This window comes from Nicotiana tabacum, chromosome 18 (assembly GCF_000715075.1).
Source record: "Nicotiana tabacum cultivar K326 chromosome 18, ASM71507v2, whole genome shotgun sequence".
In the NCBI taxonomy this organism is placed as follows: Eukaryota; Viridiplantae; Streptophyta; class Magnoliopsida; order Solanales; family Solanaceae; genus Nicotiana; species Nicotiana tabacum.
Window position 1 is genome coordinate 146,266,783 of NC_134097.1, and position 20,376 is coordinate 146,287,158.

The following is a 20,376-nucleotide window of genomic DNA, read 5'->3' on the forward strand; positions in this document are numbered from 1 at the left end:
CACTTCTAACACCCCTATTTAAAACATATCCAATATTCAAAAATTATTTAAAGTCTAGTCCATTTTGGAAAATTTAAGACTCAACCTGCCGCTGCTGCTTTAGTTGGGGTCTGTCAAATTCAGACCTTCGGGTTTGAACTTAGGCTTTGGTATAGTCCAATTTCAGACGCATAGGTCGAAATTTGAAAACTTCACACCCACAATACTGTGTTCTCCTGTATGATACTTAGTCTCACAGCCAAGGAGAAATATAGATAGTTTATCTCTTCGTTCTTGAGAAAAGTAGTACTTAGACAAGGTAGCCCGAAGACGTACAAAATGTATCGGTAGTAACAACGGAGTGATACCTAATTCTATGAGAGAACTAAGGCTATAATTACAGTAAACATTAGAAGAAGCCAAAATGGAAAAATTGGGAAAGGAAAATGCAGAAAGCAGCATTAAGCATGCTAGACTAAGTTGCGGTGTGCAGTTTGAAGGCTGGCCAAGTCTTTGTTACCAAAAGATACAGAACTCAATGTCAATCCAAACAGGTACGCTATTCTCTGTAATGGTGAAGTCTATACTTGTGAAAGCGATGATGTCCTCTGCCACAAAGGCCGGCCCAAGATTGAGCTTGCATGGACAGAAAGGTAAGCATTATTTAACCTGTGGCAAGAAACAAGTATCATTAGGGTGAAACCATAGAATGTGTGAAAAGTAGGTGGGAGGTTAGAAAGTTAGTTTTTCTTCATGCGCAACTGGTGCTTTTAGTCTAACAAAGCGACTGCAGAGATTACAATATACAAGAAGAAGCTGCAAATGCAATTTTTACCGGTCAACGTCTGGCACGGCCAAAGGATCATGCTGCTCTTCTCTTAGTTCAATAACTGGAGGAGCACCAGTCATGGTAGCCAAATCTTGAGCACCTTCAGCCTACACCAGAAGGATTGACAACATATGTCAAAAGATAAACACATTCTTCACTAAAATATGACACAGTTAAAAGAGGAGATACAATTTATAGTCAGAAACAGGATATTATGAAAGGAAAGAAAGTTAATAACATAGACATCACATGTACAGCCTGCTCATACTAATGAGTTATCATCAACTACTACATAATGTTCAGTAATGAAAGATATCGATCATCAGGTAAGAGAATTGTCCCAGAGGAGAAATACATGGAGGGCACTTTCTACCCCTTAACATTCACCAAGCAAAAATATTAAAAAATAAAAATAAAAATAAATCAAGAACCAGGCCACGGCAGAAGTTAAGAAGCTGATGAGAGAGCAGAAAAGGTGTAAAACTATGAATTTTTTTAACAAAGCATTTAAAGTAATGGCGTAAGGTGGATTTCTCAATAAAATCACATTTTCCCTGATTGTGTGCTGAACAGATCCTTGAATATTCTAGATAAAGCATTACAAGTAAATGGCATAAGACATGGATTTCTCAATAAAATCACATTTTTATGATTCTATGCTGAGCAGCCTTGAAAGATCCGTCTGTGTATAACAAGGAGCTCTTAAACTGAGTTAGCTTCCTTCCAACTCATTACTAGCAATCTGTTCAGCAAAATGAGGAAACCTAGACAAAAGGGAAGCAATATTCGGTACTCCCAGACACAGCTATGAAGAGTGACAGACTATGAAAATTTTAATATGATGCTTAAAAGTTATGACCAAGAGAGTTGCAACTATTTTACTGACTGCGATCATCTAATCAGTTGTTCCAGAATGCAAAAAAAGTTGGCAGATAAGTTCATGAAGTAGCTTCTCATCAAAAGCAGTAATTGCACAATAAGGAATTGGCCTGAATATGACAAAATAACCAAAATCTTGCCTGTTGAGGGTATTGCGCATAACCAGCATATGCACCATATGCATATAGCGAAGGATCCTGGGTGGCTCCATACCCGTAGGCATCATAACCTTGTCCATAGCCATAATAAGCGTTCCATTGACTCGGATCAGCAGGCTGACTCCAAACACCAGCGTCCTGCAAGATAGCACCATATTGATCAAATGCTAAACAATTAATAACTCGTGGAATATAAGCAATTCAGATCTATAGTTGATACCAGCATGCTGAATAACAGTTTGCATTTTGCATATACACATCACATAAATGTCGATAATGAATAGATCCATATATAGCACAGAAGATTTTATTATGTTTGTGGTAAATATTGACCTATCTTGAATGGACAACTTTTCCAGAGCGTGACACGAATTTGGTCCAATCACTGGCTACAGTTAACCCGATGGTCATTACTTCAAACTCTTATGACTTTAAATGGCTTATTAATGAAGAATCTTACCAGTATTAAACAATTTTATGACATGGATAACCTCTTCATGACACTTGCATAAGATCCTAAAGACTGCACTTTGTGGCTAAAAATAAAAATCTACAGGATTATTTTCACCTGCTTAACTGTCGGACTCCTGCAACAATTTTATGACATGAATAACTTCTTCGTGACACCTTCCTAAGATCTTAAAGAATAAAGTTCGTGGCTAACAATAAAAGTCTACAAGGATAATCTTCACCTGCTTAGCTGTCGGACTCCTACCCCATGAAACACGAACAACTTGTTGACCGACCACAGCACCCTGCATCCTCTGGATTGCTTCTTCAGCAGATGACCTGTATAGTGAATATTAAGGGACAACTTGAAAACAGAGAAAAATGCTAGGAATAAGTATCCCCACCCCCACCCCACCCCACACGGTTTGATATAAAAGTGAAAATTCATGAAGACATCATACCTGGCAGCAAACTGCACAAAACCACAGCCCTTGGAAGCAGGGATCTTAACATAAACAATTTCCCCAAACTGCAAAAAAACTTGTCTCAGTTCCTCCTCAGTTAAGTTGGGGTCCAGATTACCAACATAAACCTGCAGTTAACCAAAGACTGTCAGAAGAGAAGTGGAAATATACGGTAACACACTCCAAGTTCTTAACTTACTGTTGTATTAGTCAAGTCATTATCTACAGGAATAGTCTGCACTGTAGGAGGATAAACAGCAGGCGGATAAACAGCTGCATCAAAATAAAAATTCACTGTTTAGTGTACTGGAACAGAAAGTAAATCAAAAGATTACTGCATTTATAAGCTACGCGAATCTTCCAAGCAATGACTTGACTGACCACCAAGAAATTTAATGTTCTTTCTCAGATAATTATTGTTCTCTTCAGTTATCAAAGGTGTATTAGCAAGAAAAAAGAAAAGATATGGGAACTGTTCCTGCAAGTATTTTATAGGTTGTGTAATCTGAAACTTGTAGACGAGGTTGATACTCTAATAGAATTCCATTGAACATTACAGGTTTAAGTTATGAACTGTATTCTCATATTGCATAGTCATTGGGATTCGAGGTTAGCTCACACATAGTGAGCACTTCATGCTTCACCAGTTGGTGAGGGATCAAATCCCATTCTGTACTAACCCCCCCCCCCCTCCCCTCCAAAATAGTAATTACTTTTATAAAAATTGTAAATTATTTCAGTAATCATTCAGCACAATTTTTTTAATGATGGTGGTGTCTCCAGGCCAGCTTACGCACCTCGACTAATTCCCTCGAGTACCTGCTACTACCTCCCACCAGCATAAGTACCAGGTAATTCTGTCCACCAAGGCTTGGGCAGCCGGGAAAAAATCAACTAGTATTTTTTGCCTCCATTAGAATTTGAACCTGAGACCTCATGGTTCCCCCGACAAATTATCGTTGGATTTGAATATTAACAAAACCCTATTACCCTCTAAAAATACAGTTATGAATTACCTTTTACTACTGCTGCATATTGTTGCTGGATAGGGGTTGTCTTTTTTGGTGTTGCTGCACTGATGCGCATCGGCCTAGTTGAGCAGTACATCCCATTCATTTCAGTCATGGCACGGTTCCGTTCATTTTCATCAGCAAATTTAACAAATCCATATCCTTTTGTGCGTCCAGTATTGGGATCAGTAACAACCTTGGCTCCTCTAACCGAAGGATAGTGAGTACGAAAAGTCTCTTGCAATAGATAATCCGTTACATCAGGTGCTAGATCTCCAACAAATATAGAATGCTCTGGTCCAGCATCACGACGCTCTCCAATCCCAAACGATGCCCAATTTAACCTAAATGTTACCTCTGTCCCCGGTATTTGAGTTCCATTATACGACTGCAAAATCCGCTCAGCAACTGCATGTGAATTAAACTCCACAAATCCATAACCCTCGGGTTGGCCAGTAATTTTGTTTCGAATAACTTTTATTGAGAGCACCTGCATAGGCCAAAATTGGTCATTAACATCACATTAAACTGTATAAGCGTAAGTTTATCAAATTAAAATCCATACAATTTGAGCTAAAATCAAGATATACCCAAATAAACATATTCAAAGAAAAAACCATTTTAAATGGGGGGGAAAAACAACAACATAGCAAAATTGAAGCGCTTTCAAGAAATCAAAGGAACCCACATAAACTATTCATTAGCCAATCCCAAAACATGGCTTTTTGAGCTTCTCAAACAAAAATCTTGACTACTTGAGCTAAAATCAAGATACCCAAATAAACAAATCAAAGGAAAAACCCATAATAAATAATAAAAAACAACAGCACAGAAACCTTTAAGCTTTTTCAAGAATTCAAAGGAACCTACATTAACTATTCACTATCCAATCCCAAGACTTGTCTTTTTGAGCTTCTCAAACAAAAATCTCGACGATTTGAGCTAAAATCAAGACACCAAAATAAACAAATTCAAAGAAAAAAAAACCATAATACATGGAAAAGGTAAAAACAGAACCAACAAAGTAAAAACTTGAGGGGAAAAAATAGGAGAGAGAGAGAGAGAGAGAGACCTCAGCAGTTTGAGCAAACCAGCTATGGAGATAAGATTCATCAGCCCAATAAGGCAAATCGCCAATCCAAAGAGTACGCACTTCTTCTAGAGTAGCGGGCTGGTGGTATGGCTGCTGTGTACTCATCTTCGGCTCTGTATGTTTTGCTGGGGTTTAAGAATTTTGACATAATATACATTAGGAGAGAAAACCTCTGTAAATATTTATTGTGAAATTACATGGATGGTAACTGAAGTTCGAAATATTACATAAATATCACAAAAAATACATTAACTATGAATCCTTAACGCCCTATGCATGGTTTAGCCTACTTCATCTTGGATAACAGATGCTTCATATAGTACCCTTTTTCTTTTTGGACAATAGTAATAAATTTCGTTCAGCTATTTGTATGCCATTTTGATTTATTATATGTACAAAAAGAATAAGCCACTTATTCCTCTAAAAGAAGTCACATATTTTTTATCGCTCCCATTCTCCGAAATATAGTAATCCTTTGGTTTAGGATCATGTACATGAATTAGACGTCATCTACTTTGTTTTAGGGTCATATATAGGTGTACTCTTTTACTGCTAGACATGGGTGTTGTGTAAATATTAAGGACATGGTGTCCTTAACTTCATGAATGTTGTGTAAATATTAAGGAGAAAGTGTCTTGTATTTACACCTTCCGTTGTTAAACTACAGGACACCATGTCTTTAACTTCATATGTGCAATGTAAATATTAAGGACATAGCGTCCTTAACTTCATGTGTGCAGTGTAAATGTTAAGGACATAATATCCTTAACTTGTATTTGCACCTTCTGTTGTTAAACTTTAAGACCTCATGTCCTTAACTTGTATTTGCACCTTCTGTTGTTAAACTTTAAGACTTCATGTCATTAACTTCATATGTGCAGTGTAAATGTTAAGGACATAGTATCCTTAACTTTATGAGTGTTGTGTAAATATTAAGGACATGTTGTCTGTAACTTCATGAATATTGTGTAAAATATTAAGGACAAATGGTCATGTATTTGCACCTTCCGTTGTTAAACTTTAGGACATCATGTCCTTAACTTCATGTGTGCGGTGTAAATGTTAAGGACACCATGTCCTTAATATTTACATAGCACTCATGAAGAAAGGGTAAAAACGTCTTTTCGTATTAATCTTAATAGTGTAGTGGCTATTTTGCCCGGCATTAAAATACTGGATAAAAACTAAATACCATATTAAAAAGTGGCTATCCCACGCCATTTCTACTGTTTGAATTGGCTTTTAAGCTGGTCAAATCGGCTTTTAAGCTCTTTTTAGCTTTTTCAGTGTTTGACAAAATTAAAAAGTGCTTTAAATAAGTTAAAAACTACTTAAAATAAGTCAAAAGCAATAAGCTGGGCAACCCAAACTTATTGCTTTTTAACTTAAAAACTATTTCTACTGAAAAATTACTTTTTTTAAGTCAATCCAAACGACCTCATTATCTTAATATAAGAACACATGTATTAAGCCACTTTTTTACAATATCTAATAAGTTATCTTCCTTGTTAATAAATTATTTTGCTATATTGAGCATCTTGATATTTTGTAGATACTATATCAATTATTCAACAAAATTAGATATTGTTTTACAACTGCTACATATTGTTAGCTTGTAGATAATATATAGATATCATCGTAACAATGATAATAAGTAATGCACAACGACAAACAATTTCAAGTGTTAGGACTATTTGTCGTAACATATTTTCTCACATGAATAACAACATGTTGCACTTTTAAGAGAAATACAATATCCACAACATAAGTTCTTATCATAGCAGAGCAACCAAATCATCAGAAGGAAACATACACGAGGAACATCGCCGATGAAGAAGTCTTAGGTAAGATATCATCAAATTGCATATCTATAAATTATTACATAATAGTATCATCTAACTTTATATGACTAACTAATTATTTTTGCAGGTTCAAATGATGATGTCCAGTCAGCTTGAATTCACGTATTATGCTAATATATAAAATAACATATTGCGTCATTTTAATAATTGTAGCGTTATTTATGATTGTTAGAGATTTTATATTTCTCTAATTAATTAAATTTGGTATCCTTTCATATAAAAAATAGACTAAAACTTCAGGTATAATTATTCACGTGCAACGCACGTTCATATAAACTAGTTATTATAAAAGCATGAATAAAATGTCAGTTTATAAAAATAACCTTATAATATTAAGCATAATAACTCGTAATAAAAAGGTATAATCGGAATTCTAGATATTAGGCTTATAATTCTATTAATGTTATAGCATAATACTACACATTAGGAATCCTACATGATTACCTTTAGGAATCCTATTAGTATAATTACTTTCAGTTGTCTAATTCATTTAAAATTGAACAAGTAAATATCTTTAGTCATGTAATCCTATTACTTTTGGGTTATACTTCTTAAAAATTCTTATTACTGATTTAATTTGAAAACGTATTGTAATGTCTAATTAGTAATTTAATTTGAGTATGTATTATATTGTCCAAATCCATTTAGAAAAAGGAGAGCCTATATTTTTATAAAAGCGTAAATACAACATCAATATAACAAAATAGCTATAAAATATTAAAAGAAAAAATTCATAGGGAAAGGACATAACTGTAATAACCTATTTTTTGGACTACAACACCTTCTATGCTAACTTTTAATATTTAAGATTTTTAAATTAATAAATTTTATCTATTAAATTCTTATTAAAAATACGTAAGAAATAAAATTAATTTCATAAGAATCCTTCGTATTGGCAATACATTATCACTCCATAATGTCCAATACCAAGAAAAAATAAAAGTAATATTAAATGGACTGCATAAAGAGTTGAAATTGAGAAAATATACTCCCACGATAATATCTTTTTATATTTTATTTGAACTATTTTCCTACTCAAGTAATATTTTTTTTTTTATAAATTTTTGTGTAAAGTTAAAAATAACTGAATTATTAAATAAGAATCAAGAAAATATTTAAGAATATAAATGTGTGAGAAAGAAAAAAAATGATAAGAGTCAATACCACTAATGATTCTACAAACATAAAGATCTAAAAGTAAAATATCATATCAATCTTTTATTCTTTGAAAATAAAATCTATGTTGGATAAAATTATAATTAAGATTAAATATTCAAAATAAGATATGAACTAATACCAAGATCTGAATCAACATAGAATAAATTATTTTTTATGTTAAAATCAAATAATTAATTTTTTTAATTAATTATTTAGCAAGAAAATCCAACCAAATTATTTTTTAAATTCATCATATGAGTAAAGTTCTTATTCAAGTTAGGACAAATCTAAGGGTACATAAATTTATTCCATAAGAAGAGCGTTAGAACACAAAGTAAAAATGTTAGTATATTATTAAGAATCAAAATGCTATACAAGTGTATGAAAAAGCACAATCAAAGAAAAATCCTAAACAAGAATAAGCTTTCAAGACTATGAGCCCGTTTGGCTTAGTTGATTTAGTGTAGCTGATAATCATTAGGTGTTGAAAAGTACTTTTTAAGTGTTGAAACTGATTTAAAAAATAAGCAGTTATGTGTTTGGATAAAAGTGCTGAAATTAATAATATGCAGCTGAAGAACTGGGTATACGAAGAGTTTTGTTTTAAAAAGAAGTATTTTAGGGATAGAATAGTAAATATTTTGGTCAAACTTAAAGTGCTTATAAGCTGAAATTTGATAAGTTGGGGGAGACCAACTGCTCCTAAGTAAGCCTCATCGGTAATTTTACAGAAAATTGGACAAAGTTTTCCCTGTTTTTGGACTATCCCAAAAAAATTTCCTGTCTCAAATCAGCAACCAAACATTCTAATAGCAATTCAAACAATCGACAACTTATCAATTAACCAAAATAGTCTTCACCATTACTAATCAACCCACTAACAACCAAAAATACTAATTTATCTCCGACTTTGATAATAAAGAACGATACTTGACATAAGACTAATAGCAAAATAATACTCATGACACCAAAAGAATGACTATGGAGCGACTCTAAAAATTCAAAGAAAAGACCATAACAATTGATAAAAATCTCCACCCACGCGAACAAGTGCGAGGCTCACCAAGAATTCTCAACTTGTGCGCTCTATTAACGAAATCCTCGCCTGCGTCAACTATTGTCTCTGTAAAAAACATTAGCGGGAAATGAGTCCCTAGCTCAGTGAATAATAACACTTAACCACAACCATTTTTATTTGGGGACAAGTCAGAAACATGCTAGTATCTCAAAGAGAAAATAACATAAAAATACCCTTTCAGAAACAATAAATAAATTTTCAGTCTCATCACGCTTTTCTTGTAGTAAAATATAATTAACAATTCAGTTATAAGCTCGGTAACCACTGTATAATATCAGTATTCACATTTTTGGGAGGTTTCAATGAACGAATCATGTAATCGGTATAACTGTGGACTTCTTTGCAAGAAGTCATATATAACGGTAGTCCTTACTCGAGGAAAATCGGTAACGGTATGCTAGTTCTACCTTCCCACTAGCGAGGGCTATAACAGTAATCGGTAATTACAAGGTGCACCAGGTCTAACGAACCCGTCGTTAGCTACGGGATCCTTCAATGTCTACTCCCATTTATACTTGTCTCTGTAATCCGTATATACTCGTAGAATATACTTTAAAGCAATATAGGGCATTTCGGTTCTTATCAAATCATATAATTTCTTTTCAATAACAGTAAATTCAAGTAACAGTAAAACAGATCTAGCGACAACGAAAATATTTAATACCACACTATTCATCTCAAATAACTATTTCGGTATCATATCGAGTAAAAGACTTGTCCCACATGCAACTTAAAATAATCGGTAACATATTCATATTAAAAATCATATGTAAATCATGCAAGTTATGAAAACACAAATTGCGGTAAGATTACTACTCACAGTACTCGTGCCGAAATACCAACTGCTTCATCTCAAGCAACTCGTACAAATTTCTCCAATCAATCTATAATTACATAATATCGATCTCATGTTAATTTTCTTATTTAGGCTAATTCATAGCTATTTTAGAATACCCAACCCTCAAGGTTTCATGTTTGACTCTTAATTTGCCTAGAATAATTCTTATTGGTATTTAATTTCATATACCTTGTGAAACCCTTCAAATATATGAACTGAGATAAAAAGAATTACTAGAAGAAAAGAACCCAGATGAGAAATTCGAGTATTACCCGTAAAGACCAATGCGTATTTAAGATTTCTCAAGATTTGGTTCCAGCCTTTTTTTTTTCTTCTTCTCTTCCTTTTGAAACCCCTTTTCTGCGTTTTTTTGAAGCAGACCTTATTCGTTTTTCTGAAGTAGACTTATTTCCCCCCTTTCTCTCTTTCGTTGCTCTTTATGTGCTTTTGGTTACATATGGGTTTGGCCCTTTGTTGTAAACCCCTATTTCTTTTCCTCTTTTTTTTTTTGGATTTGTTTTGTTTTGCCTTATTATTATTATTATTATTATTATTATTATTATTATTATTATTATTATTACTATTATTATTATTATTATTATTATTATTATTATTATTATTATTATTATTATTATTATTATTACACCCTTATTTAAAGATATAGGGTATTACATCCTCTCCACCTTATGAAATTCGGTCCCCGAATTTAACTCAAGTACGTACCTGTAGACTGAAACAAATGGGGGTACTTGACTCGCATAGTGTCTTCTATTTCCCAAGTAGCTTCTTCAACTGTATGATTTCTCCATAAGGCTTTCACGAACACGATTTCTCTTGACCGCAGTTTTCTTATTTGTCTATCAACAATAGCCATTGGCTCCTCCTCGTAAGACAACTTCTCATCGAGTGGTATAGTCGGTGCTTCAATCACCTGAGATGAGTCTGATATACATTTTCTTAGCATTGAAACGTGAAACACTGGATGAATAAAGGACAACTCAGGAGGAAGTGCCAAACGATAAGCCACCGTTCCCACTCGGTCTAATATCTCATACGGTCCTATAAACCTAGGGCTCAACTTGCCTCTTTTCCCAAACCGCATCACACATTTCATAGGGGAGACTCGTAGGAACACTTTGTCCCCAATTGTGAATACTAAATCTCTTTTTCTCTTATCAGCATAAGACTTTTGTCTACTTTGAGCTGCAAGCAATCTCTGTCTGATCAACTGGACCTTGTCCATAGCTTCTTGTACTACGTCGGGTCCCAATAAGTTAGTCTCACCAGCTTCAAACCATCCGATAGGAGAACGACATCTTCTACTATACAATGCTTTGTACGGTGCCATTTGAATACTGAATTGGAAGCTATTGTTGTAAGCAAATTCAGCTAATGGTAGATAAGTGTCCCAACTACCTCCAAACTCAAGAATGCAAGCTCTCAACATATCCTCCAAGATCTGAATAGTACGTTCAGACTGCCCGTCTGTCTGTGGATGAAATGCAGTACTAAGATCTACTCGTGTACCCAATGCTTCTTGAAAAGATTTCCAAAAGCGTGAAGTGAACTATGATCCTCTATCAGAGATGATGGATATTGGAACTCCGTGAAGTCGGACAATTTCGTTCATAAATATTTGTGCATACTTGACTCCACCATATGTAGTCTTTACCAGCAAAAAGTGTGCTGATTTCGTCAGTCGATCTACAATCACCCATACCGAGTCATAACCTCTAAGGGTTCGTGGTAGCCCGGTGACAAAATCCATAGTAATTCTTTCCCATTTTCACTCTGGAATCTCAATTTGTTGTAGTAGTCCTGCGGGTTGCTGATGCTCAGCCTTGACCTACTGACAAGTTAAACAACTAGAAACAAAGTTAGCAATATCTTTCTTCATACTTTCCCACCGATAAAATTGCTTCAGGTCATGGTACATTTTTGTGGATCCAGGATGTATAGTGTATTTAGTGTTGTGAGCTTCTTTAAGAATAGCATGTCTCAACCCATCTACATCTGCTACACATAGCCTGTCACCCATTCGAAGAACACCATCACTTTCAACAATCATATCCTTGCTTTTACCAGCTAATGCCTCATCTCTGTATTTGCATAATCGTTCATCCTTATATTGGGTGGCCTTAATGCGCTTAACTAATGAAGACTTAGCCTGAGCACAAGCCAACAATGCCTTTGAATTTCTGATACTAAATCTGATACATGTATCTTCTAGTCTCTGAATATCTCTGGCCAATAGTCTCTTTGCAGGGGCTATATGTGCCAAACTCCCCATAGATTTTCTACTCAATACATCAGCCACCATATTGGCTTTTCCAAGATGATACAAAATAAAACAATCATAGTCTTTGAGTATTTCCATCCAACGACGCTGCCAAAGATTTAGATCTCTCTGCTGAAAGATATACTTCAGACTTTTATGGTTGGTATAAATCTCACAAGTTTCGCCGTATAGATAATGTCTCCAAATTTTTTGAGCAAACACCATTGTAGCCATCTCCAAATCATGTGTAGGATAGTTTTGCTCGTGCTTTTTCAATTGTCTCGAATCATAAGCTATAACACGGCCATTTTGCATGAGAACGCATCCTAATCCCACCCTCGAGGCATCGTAGAATACCATAAATCCTCCAGGACCTGATGGTAAGGCTAATATTGGTGCAGTTGTCAGACACGTTTTGAGTTTCTAAAAGCTTTGCTCACATTCCTCCGTCCATTGAAACTTTGCATTTTTTGTGTTAGCTTGGTCAGCGGCGATGCTATTCTAGAGAAATCCTGCACAAAACGCCTGTAATAGCCTGTTAAGCCTAAAAAGCTACGAATCTCTGTAGGAGAAGTAGGTCTGGGCCATTTCTGCACAGCTTCAGTCTTCTTAGGATCTACCATAATTCCATCTTTGGATACAACATGCCCCAAAAATGCTACCGAGTCTAGCCAGAATTCAGACTTCGAGAACTTAGCATAAAGCTGATATTCTCGCAATGTCTGCAATACAGTCCTGAGATGATTCTTGTGTTCTCCTTGGCTACGAGAATATATTAGGATATCATCAATAAATATTATTACAAAGCTATCCAAGAACGGCTTGAACACTCTATTCATTAAATCCATGAATGCAGCTGGAGTATTTGTCAGTCCGAAAGGCATCACAAGAAACTCATAGTGCCCGTATCGAGTTCTGAAAGCAGTCTTAGAAATATCTTCATTTTTGATTCTAAGTTGATAACCAGAATGGAGGTCAATCTTTGAAAAGTGGACAACTCCTTGTAACTGATCAAACAGGTCATCTATACGAGGCAAAGGATATTTATTGCATATTGTTATCTTGTTCAACTGCCTGTAGTCAATGCACATTCTCATGGATCCGTCTTTCTTCTTTACGAATAGTACTGGTGCACCCCATGGTGATACACTAGGTCTAATAAAACTCTTATCTAACAAATCTTGTAACTGTTTCTTTAGCTCCCTCAACTCTGCTGGTGCCATTCGATATGGGGGTATTGATATAGGTTGTGTGTCAGGTAGCAAATCAATACCAAAGTCTATTTCTCGTATTGGAGGCAGTCCTGGTAAATCCTCAGGAAATACATCAGAAAATTCTGTCACTACTGGTATATTTTTATACTAACTGTTTCCTTTCTTGTATCATTTACAATAGCTAAGACACCCAAGCAACCTTTCTTCAGAAGTCGTTGAGACTTCATAAAAGATACAGTTTTGCAAGTCTCTGGAACCTGACTCCCTCTTAGAATAAAACTAGGTTCATTTGGTATCTCAAACTTAACTATCTTTGCATGACAATCGACTATAGCATAGCAAGAAGATAACCAATCCATTCCCATCAGCATGTCAAAGTCAATCATATCAAGTACAATAAGGTCAGCTAGAGTATCTCTACCCTCAACCCGAATCTGACAAGCACGATACGCGTATTCAGCTAACAAAGACTCTCCAACAGGAGTAACAACTAGAAAAGGATCATTCAGTAGCTCGGGTTGTCTACTAAACCTCAAAGAAAAGTACGAGGACACATAGGAGTGGGTAGATCCCGGATCAATCAATGCAAGTGCATCAAATGAACAGACAAAAAGAATACATATAACCACTGTATTCGAGGCCTGAGCATCCTGTCTAGTAAATGCAAAAACTCTCGCCTGACGTCTACCAGCATTGCCTTGTCCTTGATTCATAATAGCACGGTCTCCAGCACCTCGACCTCTATTTCCTGTACCTGTAGCACCTGAAGTATCACGAGTAGCCTAAGTCGGTACAGCTGACTGAATAGAAGCCTGGTTAAAATTTCTCGGAGGCTAAGGGAAATACCTCAAGTGATGTCCCAACTGGCCACACCGAAAGCACTCTCTAGTTAGAACACGACATTGGCCCAAATGTGATCTACCACAAGTCTGGCAGACTGGAGTAGTGGCATATATCTGCCCAGAATTACAATGTCCAGAAGATGATGGTCCCCTATTACCCTGTCTGTAATGTGGTCTGTATGTGGACTGTGAAGACATGTGTGTCCCTGTCTGAGAACCTTGTTGTTGTTGTTGTTGTTGTTGTCCCTGATTTCCCGCTCTTCTATTTTCACTAAAACCACCACTGAAAGCCCCTCCTGTCTTGGCCTTCTTACGTAAATCACTAGTTGCACGCTCCTCAAGTCCCTTGTTTTCAATCTTTCTAGCAAGGTCGACTACGTCAGAGTAGGATAAAGTCTTCATCTGTGGGGCTACTACAGTGTATAGACGACCAACCAATCCATCAACAAACCTCTGAACTCGAGCTTTTTCGGTAGGCACTAAGTGAGAAACATATATAGCCAGCTTACAGAACTTAGTGTTATATGTTGACACATCCATATCTGGAGTCTGAACCAATCTCTCAAAGTCTCTAGCATATTATTGCATCAGACTGTCTGGAAGAAAATGATTCTTGAACAACATAGTGAACTCGTCCCATGTCAGTGGTGTTGCTCCTGCTGGCATTCCTAGCAATAAAGTTTCATACCATGTGTTGGCCATATCCTCTAGTTTGTATGCTGCGAGCTCCACGACTCTCTCACTAGAACATCCAAAAGCACGTAATGCCTTGAGTGTCCCATCCAAGAAACTTTGAGGATCTGTTGAATTATCGAAACCTGTGAATTTTGGTGATTTCAATTTCAGGAACTCGTGTAGGGATACATCCTTATTCCCGAAAGGCTGAGTCTATGTAGGTGCTTGTGTCTGCAAAGTAGCCTGAGGAGATGAACTTCCGCCTTGAGTAGGCACCAGTACCTCTAACACATTCAATAACCTTGCCATTGCATCTACAGGTAAGGCAACAGTAGGTACAACAGTTGGTACTGGTGGTGGAACGTTTTGAACTCCCTGCTCTTGCACTTGATCTGGCATAACAGCTTGGGTTTGACCCATGTTCCCAACTTGAGGTTGAGGAGAAGTCTGTCTTCTAGTTTGATGAACCCCAATTTGACCGCCACCCTGGGTAGCACCACGTCCAGCAGATGAAGGTGTGCGTGTCCTAGCCATCTGCGAAAGAAATATTCCAAAGTCAATATCAAGTTATCTCAACGCACGATCATAGAAGGGAAAACTTTCCTAAATGTTCAGTAGCCTCGAGATCATAAGTATGGGCGCCTACTGTCACGACCCGGCCCACACTGTGCATATATTGTCCGCTTTGGGCTTCTCCCTCACGATTTTGTTCTCCCCCAATCGAACATGGGGAAAAGGCCTATGCACATGTAGGTCCAAGTTCTACTAATATAGCCCAGGACTCCCCCTCTCTTTTCCGATGTGGGATTCCTGCGAGCTACAGGAGTGCTACAGCACCTGTACTGTACTCACCCCACCAACAAGAACACAACGTCCTCGTTGTGGGTACCCACCCATCGTACTTCCTGAGAGTCGGCTCTGATACCAACTGTCACGACCCGGCCCACACTGTGCATATATTGTCCGCTTTGGGCTTCGCCCTCACGATTTTGTTCTCCCCCAATCGAACATAGGGAAAAGGCCTATGCACATGTAGGTCCAAGTCCTACTAATATAGCCCAGGACTCCCCTTCTCTTTTCCGATGTGGGATTACAGGAGTGCTACAGCACCTGTACTATACCCACGCCACCAACAAGAACACAACGTCCTCATTGTGGGTACCCACCCATCGTACTTCCTGAGAGTCGGCTCTGATACCAACTGTCATGACCCGGCCCACACTGTGCATATATTGTCCGCTTTGGGCTTCGCCCTCACAGTTTTGTTCTCCCCCAATCGAACATGGGGAAAAGGCCTATGCACATGTAGGTCCAAGTCCTACTAATATAGCCCAGGACTCCCCCTCTCTTTTTCGATGTGGGATTCCTGCGAGCTACAGGAGTGCTACAACACCTGACCTGTACTCACCCCACCAACAAGAACACAACGTCCTCGTTGTGGGTACCCACCCATCGTACTTCCTGATAGTCGGCTCTGATACCAACTGTCATGACCCGGCCCACACTGTGCATATATTGTCCGCTTTGGGCTTCGCCCTCACGGTTTTGTTCTCCCCCAATCGAACATGGGGAAAAGGCCTATGCACATGTAAGTCAAAGTCCTACTAATATAGCCTAAGACTCCCCCTCTCTTTTCTGATGTGGGATTCCTGCGAGCTACAGGAGTGCTACAGCACCTGTACTGTACTCACCCCAACAACAAGAACACAACGTCCTCGTTGTGGGTACCCACCCATCATACTTCCTGAGAGTCGGCTCTGATACCAACTATCACGACCCGGCCCACACTGTGCATATATTGTCTGCTTTGGGCTTTGCCCTCACGATTTTGTTTTCCGCCAATCGAACATGGGGAAAAGGCCTATGCACATGTAGGTCCAAGTCCTACTAATATAGCCTAGGACTCCCCCTCTCTTTTTCGATGTGGGATTCCTGCGAGCTACAGGAGTGTTACAGCACCTGTACTGTACTCACTGTCACGACCCAGCCCACACTGTGCATATATTTTCCGCTTTAGGCTTCGCCCTTACGGTTTTATTCTCCCCTAATCGAACATGGGGAAAAGGCCTATGCACATGTAGGTCCAAGTCCTACTAATATAGCCCAAGACTCCCCCTCTCTTTTCCGATGTGGGATTCCTGCGAGCTATAGGAGTGCTATAGCACCTGTACTGTACTCACCCCACCAACAGGAACACAACGTCCTCGTTGTGGGTACTCACCCATCGTACTTCCTGAGAGCCGGCTCTGATACCAACTATCACGACTCGACCCACACTGTCCATATATTGTCCGCTTTGGGCTTCGCCCTCATGGTTTTGTTCCCCCCCCCCCAATTGAACATGGGGAATAGACCTATGCACATGTTGGTGGGGTGAGTACAGTACATGTGCTGTAGCACTCCTATAGCTCGCAGGAATCCCATATCGGAAAAGAGAGGGGGAGTCCTGGGCTATATTAGTAGGACTTGGACCTATATGTGCATAGGCCTTTTCCCTTTGTTTGATTGGGGGAGAACAAAATCGTGAGGGCGAAGCCCAAAACGGACAATATATGCACAGTATGGGCCGGGTCGTGACAGTTGGTATCAGAGCCGACTCTCAGGAAGTACGATGGGTGGGTACCCACAACGAGGACGTTGTGTTCTTGTTGGTGGGGTGAGTACAGTACAGGTGCTGTAGCACTCCTGTAGCTCGCAGGAATCCCACATCGGAAAAGAGAGGGGGAGTCCTGGGCTATATTAGTAGGACTTGGACCTACATGTGCATAGGCCTTTTCCCCATGTTCGATTGGGGGAGAACAAAACCGTGAGGGTGAAGCCCAAAGCGGACAATATATGCACAGTGTGGGCCGGGTCGTGACACCTACATACCCATAAATAAGACTACTAAACATTGCTCCATTACTCGGGACTTAAAGCCTAAGCTCTGATACCAACTTTGTCACGGCCCAATTTAGGATTGTGATCGGCGCTTAGGAGCAAGTGCTCCTAAGTAAGCCTCATCGATAATTTTACAAAAAATCGGACAGAGATTTCCCTATTTTTGGACTATCCCAAAAATTTTCCCTGTCTCAAATCAGCAACCAAACATCCTAATAGCAATTCAAATAATCGACAACTTATCAATTAACCAAAATAGTCTTCACCATTACTAATCAACCCACTAACAACCAAAAATACTAATTTATCTCCGACTTTGATAATAAAGAACGATACTCGACATAAGACTAATAACAAAATAATACTCATGACACCAAAGAATGACTATGGAGCGACTCTAAAAATTCAAAGAAAACACCATAACAACTTATAAAAATCTCCACCCACGCGAACAAGTGCGAAGCTCACCAAGAATTCTCAACCTGTGCGCTCTAATTAACGAAATCCTCGCAGCGTCAACTGCTGTCTCTGTAAAAAAAATTAGCGGGGAATGAGTCGCTAGCTCAGTGAGTAATAACACTTAACCACAACCGTTTTTATTTGGGGACAAGTCAGAAATATGCTAGTATCTCAAAGAGAAAATAACATAAAAATGCCCTTTCAGAAACAATAAATAAATTTTCAGTCTCATCACGTTTTTCTTGTAGTAAAATATAATTAACAATTCAGTAATAAGATCGGTAACCACTGTATAATATCAGTATTCACATTTTTGGGAGGTTTCAATGAACGGATCATGTAATCGGTAAAACTGTGGACTTCTTTGCAAGAAGTCATATATAATGGTAGTCCCTACTCGAGGGAAATCAGTAACGGTATGCTAGTTCTACCTTCCTACTAGCGAGGGCTATAACAGTAATCGGTAATTACAAGGTGCACCAGGTCTAACGAACCCGCCGTTAGCTACGGGATCCTTCAATGTCTACTTTCATTTATACTTGTCTCTGTAATCCGTATATACTCGTAGAAAATACTTTAAAACAATATAGGGCATTTCGGTTCTTATCAAATTATATAATTTCTTTTTGATAACAGTAAATTCAAGTAACAGTAAAACAGATCTAGCGACAACGAAAATATTTAATAACACGCTATTCATCTCAAATAACTATTTCGGTATCATATCGAGTAAAAGACTTGTACCACATGCAACTTAAAATAATCGGTAACATATTCATATTAACAATTATATGTAAATCATTCAAGTTATGAAAACACAAATTGCGGTAAGATTACTACTCACAGTACTCGTGCCGAAATACCAACTGCTTCACCTCAAGCAACTCGTACAAATTCCTCCAATCAATCTATAATTACATAATATCGATCTCATGTTAATTTTCTTATTTAGGCTAATTCATAGCTATTTTAGAATACCCAACCCTCGAGGTTTCATATTTGACTCTTAATATTCCTAGAATAATTCTTATTGGTATTTAATTTCGTATACCTTGTGAAACCCTTCAAATATATGAACTGAGATAAAAAAAATTACTAGAAGAAAAGAACCCAAATGAGAAATTCGAGTATTACCCATAAAGAACAACGCATATTTAAGATTTCTCAAGATTTGGTTCCAGCCTTTTTCTTCTTCTTCTCTTCCTTTTGAAACCCTTTTTCTGCGTTTCTCTGAAGCAGCCCTTATTCGTTTTTCTAAGCAGACTTATTTCCCCCTTTCTCTCTTTCGTTTCTCTTTATGTGCTTTTGGTTACATATGGGTTTGGCCCTTTGTTGTAAACCCCTATTTCTTTTCCTTTTTTTGGATTTGTTTTGTTTTGTCTTTTTTTTATAGTTATTTTCTTCTTCTTCTTCTTCTTCTTCTTCTTCTTCTTATTATTATTATTATTATTATTATTATTATTATTATTATTATTATTATTATTATTATTATTAATAATAATAATAATACTTTATATTTTGGAGAAACTTAAAGTGCTTATAAGCTGAAATTTGATAAGTTGGGGAGACCAACTTATGCTTTTGGCTTATTTTTAGCTTATAATCACTTTTAATTTTATCAAACGCGTAGATGAGCCAAAAAGTGCTTATAAGCCAGTTTGACCAGCTTATAAGCTTAGCCAAAGACACTTTATATTATAAAATTGTGCTATTGGATTATTCTTTGTAGATGCCTCCGGCAGAATCGAAATAATATTTCTATGTCATGCATTACTTGCAAATATCATATCAAGTTGCATGGCACTGTTAGTAATAATAGCAAATGGTGTACCAACAACGATTTTATTGTGAGGCTACTCACTTTAGATTTGATATACCTCTTCAAACAACTTAAATATCCATCATAAATATATCAAAGCAGAGCAAATGTGCTAAATTTATAAGGAAAACAAAATTGATAATATGTGATGAATCACTTATGGCTAAGTGTCAAACGATCGAAATAATTGTCCGGAGTTCTAGAGATATATTGGATATTAATGAACCGTGGTGAAAAATTAATAGTTTGGAAGGTGATTTATGTCAAATACTACCAATAGTTCCAAAATTGGCTAAAGCAGAGACTGTAAAAGCTAGCTTATCAAAGCTATCTCTGACTTAAAATGAAAAAGATTCAACTGACAACAAATATAAAGTAAGAATAAATCTAGTATTCAGTGTCTTCTTGCTT

At 37.2% G+C, this 20,376-nt stretch overlaps 2 protein-coding genes and 1 long non-coding RNA gene across 3 annotated transcripts; all 3 read right to left on the bottom strand.

Moving 5' to 3' along the window:
- Positions 1 to 273: 273 nt before the first annotated feature.
- Positions 274 to 5,160, bottom strand: LOC107827277 (polyadenylate-binding protein RBP47B'). The gene is made up of 8 exons (XM_016654373.2): positions 4,842 to 5,160; positions 3,776 to 4,259; positions 2,959 to 3,032; positions 2,757 to 2,887; positions 2,538 to 2,634; positions 1,828 to 1,983; positions 815 to 915; positions 274 to 648 (listed from the first exon to the last, which is right to left on the bottom strand). Exons 1-8 carry the CDS (start codon positions 4,965 to 4,967, stop codon positions 561 to 563), a joined length of 1,257 nt encoding a protein of 418 aa, XP_016509859.1. The 5' UTR covers positions 4,968 to 5,160; the 3' UTR covers positions 274 to 560.
- Positions 5,161 to 10,385: 5,225 nt separating this feature from the next.
- On the bottom strand, positions 10,386 to 11,146 carry LOC142172754 (uncharacterized). Its single transcript, XM_075236433.1, has one exon. The coding sequence runs from the start codon at positions 11,144 to 11,146 to the stop codon at positions 10,505 to 10,507; it is 642 nt and encodes a 213-aa protein (XP_075092534.1). The 3' UTR covers positions 10,386 to 10,504.
- A 6,855-nt stretch (positions 11,147 to 18,001) lies between these two features.
- Positions 18,002 to 19,488, bottom strand: LOC142172847 (uncharacterized). The gene is made up of 3 exons (XR_012701811.1): positions 19,281 to 19,488; positions 18,991 to 19,054; positions 18,002 to 18,215 (listed from the first exon to the last, which is right to left on the bottom strand). It is a non-coding gene; the product is annotated as an uncharacterized LOC142172847 (long non-coding RNA).
- Positions 19,489 to 20,376: the final 888 nt, after the last annotated feature.